We start from the raw sequence: 12355 nt of genomic DNA on the forward strand, positions 1-12355 counted from the left end.
GTGTTGAGTGTGTTTGTGTCATTGTAGGCGTCTTGTCTGTGCGGCTCTGCACCGTGTCTTTTATCAGGATGCTGTCCTTCTACATACAACTCCACTGTGACCCATTGTGTTTTGGCTAAATATTGTCCTCTCCTAACAAACCATGCATCAATGGAAAGCTTATTTATTCAGATTTATTATTTTTTTAAAAAGACACTTATGACTGCTTTTGTGGTCCAGGGTCACATATAGTATGTTGTTCACCCTGTAGTGCAGAGAAATGTGTGTATTTTCTGTGTTGAGTGTGTTTGTGTCATTGTAGGCGTCTTGTCTGTGCGGCTCTGCACCGTGTCTTTTATCAGGATGCTGTCCTTCTACATACAACTCCACTGTGACCCGCCTGGCCTTCTCCTTCTTCCTGCTGCTGGGCACTGTAGTGTCCATCATCATGATCCTGCCCGGCATGGAGACACAGCTGAAGAAGGTACACAGACCATTGGTGCAGGGGGCATGGCATCACAGCAGAGCTGGTGTGCTTAAAGGGACAGTTCACCCAAAAATGAAAATCCTGTCATTAATTACTCGCCCTCATGTCGTTCCAAACCCGGAAGACCTTCGTTTTCATCTTCGGAACACAAGTTAAGATATTTCTGCTCTACTAGCTATCCCTATAAGCTTGAATCTGGCCTGATCCCATTTCTTCTCTCTTGCTTTCCAATCCTGATTCTGGCCTGAAAAAACAAAACAAAAAAAAACAATGAAAAGATATAGACCAGTGTCAGAAGTAGTTTTTATTAAAGGAACATATTTGCCTTCTGAAATTAAAATTGGGAGACGTTTTAATCTGAAAACAAACATGGAAATAATTAAGATATTTCTGCTCTACTAGCTATCCCTATAAGCTTGAATCTGGCCTGATCCCATTTCTTCTCTCTTGCTTTCCAATCCTGATTCTGGCCTCAAAAAAACAAAAAACAATGAAAAGATATAGACCAGTGTCAGAAGTAGTTTTTATTAAAGGAACATATTTGCCTTCTGAAATTAAAATTGGGAGACGTTTTAATCTGAAAACAAACATGGAAATAAACAAAGCATATACATTTCTATATTTATTTTCTAAATATTGGCACTACTAGTCACTAATTTGGAATGATTAAGATATATTTTTGAAAGAAGTCTCGCGTTCATCAAGACTGCAGTTTATTTGATTAAATATTGTAATAATGTGTTCCTGTGATGCAAAGCTGGATTTTCAGCAAGGACACAGCAAATTGATCAAAAGTGACTGTGTGTGTGTGTGTAATATATATATATATATATTATTATTAGAAAAATGTTTTGCCTTCAAATAAATGCTGTTGAACAGTAAATGCTATTCATCAAATTCAAACAAATTCTGGTGAAGAACAAAAAAAAAAAGTATCATAGTTTCCACAAAACTAAAAACTGTTTTCAGCCTAGATAATAATTTGAATGATGTCTGAAGGATCACGTGACACTGACGTCACATGATAGAAAGTGCAATAAAAATATTTTATATATCTGTAATATTTTATAGTTATTTTAAATTGTAACAATATTACTTATTTCAAAAACATACTTATTGAAAAAGAAAAAAAAATCGTAATTACTCCAAACGTTTGACAGGTAGTGTAAATAATTATTTCTGCACTATTTCTAGGTCATTTCAAAATAATGAAATGTAAGTGAATTTCTGACATTCTGAAACCCACTGTAGGTAAAATATACTTTTAAGTTTAGATCCAGGGCAGTGTAGTGGTCTGAAATTAGTAGGCATATTAGTTGAATTATTCTGCTAATAATTAAATGATTAGATTATTCGCCTCTTTGCAGTTTTCAAAGCCTAATATAAATCCATGTTTCAGTTCTGTTTGATGTTGACATGGATATATTCCAGGTTATGGGAACATTACCTCAGACTACAACATAACAATTCAAAAATATTTGTATATGCCTATATTTGCATACTTGTATGAAAAGCAAGTTAACAAGAATTGTTTCCCCTCTAAATACATCAAACTGCCCTCTGGCTGGTTTGTTTTCTTTCTCTCATTTGTGCTATGCATTTGTAGCTTTATGAAAACGCAGCAAGCTTATTTAGTGGTTTATACATCTATAATCTCACGTTTATAATCTCAAATTTAAATAATAAAAAAAAATATATATATATGTTTGTGTTTAAACCACTGATCTATATAATGACTCTGTTCTCTGTTATAGATCAGTGGTTTAAACATATAAACAGCCACAGTATGTTATCAAGATGTAAAGAGAGAAATATTATATTTGTTTGACCCCTGTGTAAACATGCATTTTGAATTGATGATTCGATAATTTTGTTTATTGAATTTATCAACAGATTCCTGGTTTCTGTGAAGGAGGCTCTTCCATACCTGGAGTTCATGGGAAGGTGAATTGTGAGATCATTGTTGGCTATAAGTCGGTCTACAGGATGTGCTTTGCCATGGCCTGTTTCTACCTGATACCCATGTGACCACATCACATTAGAGTAAACACTAACGCTTCCTCATGCATCATAGACAACAGTGAATCACCACCTACTTATTTGCTATTGCATTTCTCTGGTTACGTGAATGTTTTAAAGTGGTGATAAACCCCATACATACACCAGGATTCCCACTGTCATTGAAAACCTAGAAATTTCAGGGAATATTAAAATTGTGATTTCCATACCTAAGGCTAAGGATAAACTTTATCCTATCATAGTTGGATCAAGACCTTTTTCATCCAGTCTATCCACCTATTAATCCATAGGTGGATTAATCATCTCAATTAAATCCAGTAAAGTATGGAGTGCCGCAAGGATCTGTCCTAGGCCCTCTGCTAGTTTCAATATACATGTTGCCCCTTGGTAATATTATTAGAAAATACAGGGTTAGTTTCCACTGTTATGCTGATGATACTCAACTATATATCTCAACAACACCAGATGAAACTTCTAAATTATCTAAGCTAACAGAGTGTGTTAAAAATTAAACACCTGAAAAGTGATAATTAATCTTAATCCCGAAACTAAAAAAAATTAATACAATAAAAGTAATAATAATGTCTCAGCTTTTAAATATTTCCTTGACTATCACTGTGAGCAAAAGTCTTCCAAAGTCACACTGTAAAGTTGTAACAGAAGTGCTTTCTGAAGTTTCATTTAGCTGTCTGTACACAGACTCGAGGTGGTATGAATGCAGTTGCACAGCGATTACAGCTGGATACTTTCATACTGAGGTGTGAGAGCAGGCATATTTTTGTCTGTCCTTACACAGAATTTTGAGCAGGCACAGAGCAACCTTAACTCATACTACATACTGTATGTAGAAGATTTTTATTAATCAAAATATGAATTAAGTATAATCACTGGCCAAATGGCTCTTTGTGAGTGCAGTCTCTATAAAATGAGAAATCCCTCCCAGTTGTCAGGAACAGCTGCTGAAGTCATGCCAGTTCATAAGTCAGGAATGGATTTTGTCCGTTGCAGTGTGGTACTACTTCGGCGTGGTTGGGTCCTTCATCTTCATTCTGATCCAGCTCATTCTGCTGAAACTTTTATAACTAGAGAACTTGCCTAATATATTTTGTTTTCAAAAGACATTTTCTGCCATCTAGCTAATTTCATCTTGCTAACTTAACCTCACCCTTCAAAGGTATGTCAACCAACTTGAATGTGCAAAATGACTGACAAGCAAAGAGAGGAAGAGTCTAGGAGGCCGTCACAGAAACAAGTGACACCTGACACATTTTTATTAATGCTGGGCTATGATTAATCGCATCCTAAATAAAAGTTTGTGTTTATATAATATTTATGTAGGTGTACTGTGTATATTTATTATGTACATATAAAGACACGCATACAGTATATATTTTGAAAATATTTGCATGTATTTACATATACATATAAATATATTTAATACATAAACATTTTTCTTAAATATATACATGTGTGTGTGTGTGTGTGTATTTGTATATAAATAAGAAATATGCACAGTACACACACATATAAAAACAAACTTTTATTTTGGATGCAATTAATCGTTGCCCAGCACTAATTTTTATGATGTACATTTCCAATCAAAAGTTTGGGGTCTATTTGATTTATTAATTTTTTTTAGGAATCTCAACAAAGCTGCATTTCATTGTTCAGAAATGGAGTAAAAACTGTAATATTGTAACTGTAATATATTTTAAAATGTAATTTATTCCTGTGATCAAAGCTGAATTTTCAGCATCATTACTCCAGTCTTCAGTGTCACATGATCCTTCGGAAATCAATGCAGAAAACAGTTTTGCAGCTTCATATTTGTGTAAAAACTATGATCTTGTTGTTGTTCAAAAGAACAGCATTTATTTGAAGCATCCTTTGTAACATTATAAATGTCCATACACTCATTTTGATCAATTTAATGCATCCTAGCGGAGTACATTAAAAAAACTACCTCTTTTTAAGGTAGTTTCATTGCTATCATTGTCTGATAGTCTGATGATAATCTGTATGCTGTCTCAAACTTCATTTCGTTACCAAACCTGAGAAATCACATGCCTGATAAAAGTTTGACCAAAACAAAGGAATTCTCGGAAAGACATGGGGAAAAATTCCAGATGCAGGTTGTTTGTTTACATAATTGGATTCTGGGAAATAAGACATACATAAACACATGGAGCTGCTTGAATGGAAAAAATGACAAACCTCAGCAACCTCCAGGCCAAATGTAATGGGATGTAATGCAATTAAAGTTTAAAGGAGCTTTTTTTTTTTTTTTGCTTGCTGTGGAGCGCAGTATGGAAATTCTGTGCAACAATCCCATTAATTGGCCCTGCTTAACTCACAGCCAGTGCTTAATAGCCCAGGTAGCATGTGTAAAATGAATAACAGAATCACTATCTGTTTTAGAGTGTATGCTATGCTCCTAAATAACCTGTTTCTCATGTGTTGCATTGCTCTTGTCTGTGCACAGATCGTAAGTGTAACCCGAGTCTGTTGAGTCTGGTCGGCAGTGGGCCGAGAGCAGTCACTCCCACCAGCGCCCCCGGCATCCAGACGCAGTGGTGGGATGCCCAGAGCATTGTGGGGCTGGTCATCTTCCTCCTCTGCACACTGTATGCCAGGTGAGCTGGTTACCATCGTCCTCACCACTGCCAGAAGCAGACAAAGAAATGCTAAATGAATACAAGCTGTGCTGAACAGTATAACAGTATATATATATATTATATATATATTTTTTTCTTTTAATTGTCTTCAAATAAATGTTTATTGGTGTATTTGCTTTTGTGTATGTATGTATGTATGTATGTATGTATATTAGGGATGTGCATCTCCATGACTGAGGCCGATCTCGATGCATAGCCAACGATACGATTCACCCCTATTACGATGCAGTGCAATCCGATTTCGATTCGATTTGATTCAACACAATGCGATTCAATACTTTTAATGCCTCGAGGCCCGTTTCATAAAACAAGTTTTACCTCATAAAACTATTTCAGTTCGTCTGACTCATTGTCAAATTATTTGGTTTCATAAAGCAAATTTAACATAGGCCTAGACGTAAAATTCATATTTGAAATTAAGTCATTTTTAATTCCATTATTTGATCTAAGCCATCTTTTATGTGTTTGCTTCTTGTTTTTTTTCTAGCATTCGCTCCTCAAACAACAGCCAGGTGAATAAGCTGATGCAGACAGAGGAAGTTCAGGGGCTGGCATCCGCTGATGCCTGTGAGGGTGTCTCTGAGGACGGCGTGAGGCGTGCTGTGGATAACGAAGAGGACAGCGTCACATACAGCTACTCCTTCTTCCACTTCTCTCTGTTCCTGGCCTCCCTCTACATCATGATGACCCTGACCAACTGGTACCAGTGAGTGTCTCACAAAGCATCCTCACTCTGTACTGCTGGGGAGAGTTCTGTCAAGATGTTAATTTGAAGAAATGAGTGACCGATATTTCTTTAAACGTTCTCTTTCCTTCTCAGACCTGAAACAGACTACACAGCCATGAAAAGCAGCATGCCGTCTGTGTGGGTGAAGATCTGCTCGAGTTGGCTGGGACTGGCGCTGTACCTCTGGACCCTTGTGGCTCCGCTAATCCTGTCCGACCGAGACTTCAGCTAAACACATAGAAGATACAAAAAGTGGCCTTGTACTGAAGCAATACACCGAATTTACTTATTTAGTGCTTTACATAAGTTTCTGTCAGTCTTTAAGATGCGCTGAGCTCTATGCACACTTGTATATTTTCACAAGACGCCTTTCATATTTTTTGTTGTTACTTAATCATAATCTGTTAACAGATATCCTGAACTCTACCCACTGTACACCTCAGGGATATCTACACTGTTGTGTTACAGGTATACATGATACTTCAAATCACAAAATCATGAAGAGAGCTGTGCAATAAATTTTCTAGCAGATTTGCAATTTTCTTCTAACAAATGCTGCTGATGATAATAATAACTATTATTATTATTGGTAACACTTTATTTTAAGGTGTCCTTGTTACACATCTTGTAGTTTAGGGTTACTTGCATGTAATTATGCATAATTATTATTATCATAGTAAGTACATGTAACGTGTGCCAAACCCTAATCCTAACCATATAGTAAATGCATGTAGTTAATAATTATTACTCAGTACTTATATGTATAATTACACTGTAACAAGGACACCTTAAAATCAAGTGTAACCTTATTATTATTATTATTATTATTAGATTGAAGGAGGAACCCAGATATCTAGAGTTCAGAATAATGTACTGTAGATTGAAAGAGGGTTCTTGGTATATTTTTAGAATATCATATTTTGACTATATATCTATAGGCTAAATCAGCGGTGGCGAACTCCAGTCCTGGAGAGCCGCAGCCCTGCAGAGTTCAGCTCCAACCCTAATTAAAGCTCACCTGCCTGTAGCTTCCTAATAACCCTTCAGACCTTGATTAGCTTGTTCAGGTGTGTTTGATTAGGGTTGAAGCAAAACTCTGCAGGGCTGAGGCTCTCCAGGACTGACGTTCGCCACCCCTGGGCTAAATCATCATTCTGACATTTTCTCTGACCATAAGCCTATAAACTTTCAACCTTAAAGACACTTTATTTTTAAGTCTAGTTCATCTTAAGAAATTTTGATTGTTTTATTTAAAAATTACACTTGCATAAATCTCTTTTGAATTTCAATATATCTTCATTGTTCGCTACCACAATTCAAATTCAGAAATTGAATTCTAATATAAAAGGCAGTTGCGCTTTATTTTAAGGTGTTCTTGTTACAGTGTAATTACATGCAACAAAGAAATTGTTACGGACGGTGTGACAATGGAGTAGGGGATCCAAAAGCAAGCTTTATTACAGAGCGTAGTCGAAACAGGCAGGGTCAAACACCAGCAAACATCAATATCCAAGGGCAAGACAAAAGAGTAATCCAAGAAACAGACAAAGGACAGGGCAGGCAGCAAACGATCACAACACAAGGAATAAGTCCAAAGAAAAAAAACTAAACATGGAGAAACAAGGAAACACTTATAAATGTCCACTAGCAGCTAAACAAGACTCAGTAATTAGTGTGTGAGAGTGTGCAGCTTAAATAGTCCTCCTAATAGGAAACAGGTGTGTCTGTAATCAGTTCCTGGGCAGGGGGTTATGGGAAATGGAGCCCAGGATTGAGTGGCAAAGGTACGGGATGGAGTACCCTCTAAGAGGAGCTCATGGGCACTGCAGCTGGAAATCATGACAGAAATATTAATAACCAATGTACTATGCTTATCCATATATTATCCTTTCTATAGGGTTAGGATTGGGGTTTGGTTTACAGTTAGTTGCATGTAATTATGCAGTTAGTTTACAGTTAGTTGCATATAATTATGCATAACTTTACTGTTTAGGATTTGTAAGGTGTAAAAAGCACGCTATAAAATAAAGTGTTAGTTCAAAGGCACTCCCAGTTCTATTTACTCAACACTGCTTATGAGAACCAAGTTGTGAGTTGCAATTTCTATATTGGATTTTTATCCATGAAATAAGTACACAAATAACTGACCCATTTGCCAGTTAAAATTCTGCAATATTGTCATCCCAACAGTAAATAAATAAAAATTAAAACAAAATAACACATGAAAACACAAGTACATAAAAAAAATTATATAAATTATATAAATTAAAAAAGGTGGTCCCAACTGCACAATCACTAGAAAGCTATGGATGAGTAAATGTGTATGTTTTTATTCTTACTGTATATTTATATTGTAACATTTTAAAACACTTTACTTGTGAACCCTCAAACTAGAGTGACAGATGGAGACTCCTAGATCCCAAACAGTAATAATTCCTTATATACTGAAGCAACTCTGTGTTTATGTTAATTAATTGTTCATACTGCAGTCATTGTTATGCATGTGCAGCATGTGCAGCATGACTTGGCTACTTTTTTATATTTTTATTTCTGTTTTTATATTGCTATTTTAAAAGTTTTAAATGATATATAAACATTCGATAAATGTCAGACAAAAATTCCACTAGCATCTGTTGAAACCCTGTAAATTTGTAATATGTGTTGCTGTCCTCTAAGCTTGTCATTTGTCAGTTATGTAACAGTGAGATCCTGACGTGACTGTGTGACGTGGCTGAGGTGCAACACTAAGGAGTCCTTTCCCTTTACGCATCACTTTGCAGTGACCTCACTAACTGTGCTCTCGCTCACTTTCCACGCGCTGCTGTCCCAGTGCGGGTATCTCCCTGTCTGTCTCGTCGTTACTCCTGATGGTTTTATGTCAGCGCAGCAGCACACACACAGACACACACTCCAGGGAGCAGTAGGCAAATCTAATTCTGTTATATAACCAGTAACTACACCACAACATAATCTAAAGTGGGACTGTCTGTCTGCTTGAGTTCAGCGGCTGCTATCGCGTCAGCACGGGAAGCTGAGGGCCCAAAACAGGCTTTTCACAATATCAAAGTCCCTCTTAAGGGACTGACTCAAATAGAGGATGATGCACTGGTTAGGGACCCTCTTGCACTCTCCGGATCTGTGTGTTTGCTGTCAGGGTAATTAAAGGTTCAGCTGCCTGCCTCTGAGACAACAGTGTGGTGTGTGGGGAGGCTGCCATGGATATGTAGCGGGAAAAACAGCAACCATATAGACCTGCTCCATAACAACAGTAATTGCTCCTAATGGTGTCCATTGGAGCTCATTTTAGGAGTCTGGTTAGTACACCAGAGGAGAGGCAAAAAAAGCATTCATGATGAAAATTGTTTTCTAAATGCTTTTTGATGGCTCTCTTTTAAAATCAGAATGAAATGAAAAGTCACCCTATATATATATATATATATGTGTGTGTGTGTGTGTAATTAAAAAAAATAAAAATTCAGAACACGTTTTTTTATGTTATTAAGAAAGATTCATTCATTCACCTTTTTTTGTTTTTCTTTCTTTCTTTTTTTCTGCCTTGTAATTTGTAACTCAATCATGGACTTCTCTGGAGACATATGCCAGGTTTCTCATCATTACTCATCATTAACTGAAACTCAAAATTCATCTCATCTATTTTGTAAACGCATGTTATAGAACTTATCGTCAATGATTCATCCATATATATATATATATATATATATATATATATATATATATATGTATATATATATAGTTTTTTCCTAGTCTTATATATATATATATATATACATGTGTATATTTACAAAGTTTTTCTCTTAAGTTTTAATAAAAATATCATAACTCAGTATTTCAGTGAAATGACAGATTTCTCTCTGGTGATGTATGCTGGAATTGTCCAATCATTTATTGAGTTTAAACTCCGCCCCTCCACAATTGGCTGCAAATTTGCATTTTTGAGTGCAACAGCCATATCTCAAAATCCAATAAACAAATGATAGATACAAGATAAATAGTTCCCAACCTTCCCTTTTGTCCCATAATTCATTACACTTGGATGTACATCACGGAAGATGTCACTACTTCCATTTAATCACAACTTTACTTCCACATAAACTCCGCCCTGCAAGTTTGCGTTCAGATTTGCCTCCATTTTTGAGTCCAACGGTCACATCTCAGAATCCAGTCAACATCTAATGGTAAGAACAAAGTTTCTGCTCTACTTTTTAGTAATTTTCAACAATCTGTTACACTTGTTTGTACCTTACAATATGTTCTGTCACTTTCTTATTGTTGTGGCTCTACTGAACAGACACTGTGACTGTGTGCATTAACTGTGAACAGTGCAGAACATTTGGTTGCAGCTGTAGATGTCACGCCCCTGGACTCTTTGTGTTGTGTTTTCCCTCCCCAGGTGTGCCGTGTTCCCTTTAATTAGTCATTCCTTGCATCTGTGTTTTCCCAATCACCCAGTGTTTAAAAGCCCCAGTCCTTTCAGTTAGTGTTTATTGGTCCTCAAACGTCATTTCTTGTGTTCCAGTGTCTCCTACATTTCCCGTGTGATCATTAAAGACTGTGAATTGAAGTTATCTCAGTGTTTCCTCGTTCCTCGCTCCTTGCCTCCCGAGAAGTGTGACAGAAGGACCGACCAAAACAGTAACTTCCGTGTTTTCCTCTCCGTTTTTTTCTCAGTGTTTTTCTTTCCGTTGTGTCCCCATGGATCCCTTCACTCGCCCCGAATTCCTCCTCCTCCTGCTGGAGCAGGGAGACAAAGCTCTCGAGGACCATACCAAACTGTTCCTGTTGGTCGCGAACATCACCAGCTATCCGGACGACGCGCTCTGCTCTTTCTATGACGCAAGCCTGAACGCTGAGTGCAGAGCGGTGTCGTCCGAAGATGGTCCTCGGGAGGAATTCGCCGCCTTCGTGGAGTGGACTCTGGCGAGAAACGGGGTGCTACTCACCATCTGTCCCATGGAGGATCTCGCCGGACCCTCTCCGGACCCAGAGCCCAGCCCACTATCTCCCTGCGGTACGGAGCATCAGCCTGAACCCACCGATGACGGAGAGCCATTTCCCACTGTGATCCGCGAGCCAGAGCGAAGCCAAGCGACTGAGCAGAGGATTGCCTCGGAAGTTGAGCCCAATCCATCAGACCAGGTTGCGAGAGCCGGCGACAGTGCCCACCACGAGGGAGCAAGCCATGGACGGTGTGAGCGCGGAGAGGAGCTCTGCCCCCTGCATCATGGCTGAGGGTGAGCGGACTATGGCAGGACATAAGTGCCAAAACGAAGAGGGGAGGGATCCAGCCCCCGAATCAAGCTCAGAGCGCCCTCCAGTGCCCGCTTCTAGAAAGTGCCCTCCAGTGCCCGCTCCTGGAAAGCGCCCTCCAGTGGCCGCTCCTCGAAAATGACCGCCCTCCCACCCTCTCCAGCCTCCTCCACCGCTGTCAGTTCCTCTGCTCGCCCTCAGCCCACCATCATTGCGGTGCGAGCCCCGTGGGACTGCCATCCTCCAGCGTCACCGTGGTTTGAGTCTCCCTCACCTCCGCCTCCAGCCTCCGAGGCCCGGACTCCGCCTCGGCCCGTAGACCCAGTGGCTCCACCTCGGCTTCTAGCTCCCTTGCCTCCACCGTCCCCCATCGATCCATCAGCTCCACCGGGCTCCCTCGTCCCTCCGGCTCCGCCTTGGTCGGGCGTCGACCTTGTGTCCCCATGGATCCCTTCACTCGCCCCGAATTCCTCCTCCTCCTGCTGGAGCAGGGAGACAAAGCTCTCGAGGACCATACCAAACTGTTCCTGTTGGTCGCGAACATCACCAGCTATCCGGACGACGCGCTCTGCTCTTTCTATGACGCAAGCCTGAACGCTGAGTGCAGAGCGGTGTCGTCCGAAGATGGTCCTCGGGAGGAATTCGCCGCCTTCGTGGAGTGGACTCTGGCGAGAAACGGGGTGCTACTCACCATCTGTCCCATGGAGGATCTCGCCGGACCCTCTCCGGACCCAGAGCCCAGCCCACTATCTCCCTGCGGTACGGAGCATCAGCCTGAACCCACCGATGACGGAGAGCCATTTCCCACTGCGATCCGCGAGCCAGAGCGAAGCCAAGCGACTGAGCAGAGGATTGCCTCGGAAGTTGAGCCCAATCCATCAGACCAGGTTGCGAGAGCCGGCGACAGTGCCCACCACGAGGGAGCAAGCCATGGACGGTGTGAGCGCGGAGAGGAGCTCTGCCCCCTGCATCATGGCTGAGGGTGAGCGGACTATGGCAGGACATAAGTGCCAAAACGAAGAGGGGAGGGATCCAGCCCCCGAATCAAGCTCAGAGCGCCCTCCAGTGCCCGCTTCTAGAAAGTGCCCTCCAGTGCCCGCTCCTGGAAAGCGCCCTCCAGTGGCCGCTCCTCGAAAATGACCGCCCTCCCACCCTCTCCAGCCTCCTCCACCGCTGTCAGTTCCTCTGCTCGCCCTCAGC

At 40.2% G+C, this 12355-nt stretch overlaps 1 protein-coding gene across 1 annotated transcript; it reads left to right on the forward strand.

Moving 5' to 3' along the window:
* Positions 1-259: 259 nt before the first annotated feature.
* Positions 260-6327, forward strand: LOC107569861 (serine incorporator 1-like). The gene is made up of 6 exons (XM_016256020.1): positions 260-265; positions 302-463; positions 2360-2490; positions 4930-5118; positions 5648-5866; positions 5981-6327. Exons 1-6 carry the CDS (start codon positions 260-262, stop codon positions 6117-6119), a joined length of 846 nt encoding a protein of 281 aa, XP_016111506.1. The 3' UTR covers positions 6120-6327.
* Positions 6328-12355: the final 6028 nt, after the last annotated feature.

The sequence above is a fragment of the Sinocyclocheilus grahami genome, unplaced genomic scaffold, assembly GCF_001515645.1.
Source record: "Sinocyclocheilus grahami isolate Dianchi unplaced genomic scaffold, SAMN03320097.WGS_v1.1 scaffold1389.1, whole genome shotgun sequence".
Lineage (NCBI taxonomy): Eukaryota > Metazoa > Chordata > Actinopteri > Cypriniformes > Cyprinidae > Sinocyclocheilus > Sinocyclocheilus grahami.

Bases quoted from the DNA above. Each gene is read 5' to 3' on its own strand.
- LOC107569861 (XM_016256020.1), top strand. The intron at 464-2,359 runs GTACACAGACCA...ATTTATCAACAG, and splicing joins TGGAGACACAGCTGAAGAAG to ATTCCTGGTTTCTGTGAAGG. The intron at 2,491-4,929 runs GTGACCACATCA...TCCTAAATAACC, and splicing joins TGTTTCTACCTGATACCCAT to TGTTTCTCATGTGTTGCATT.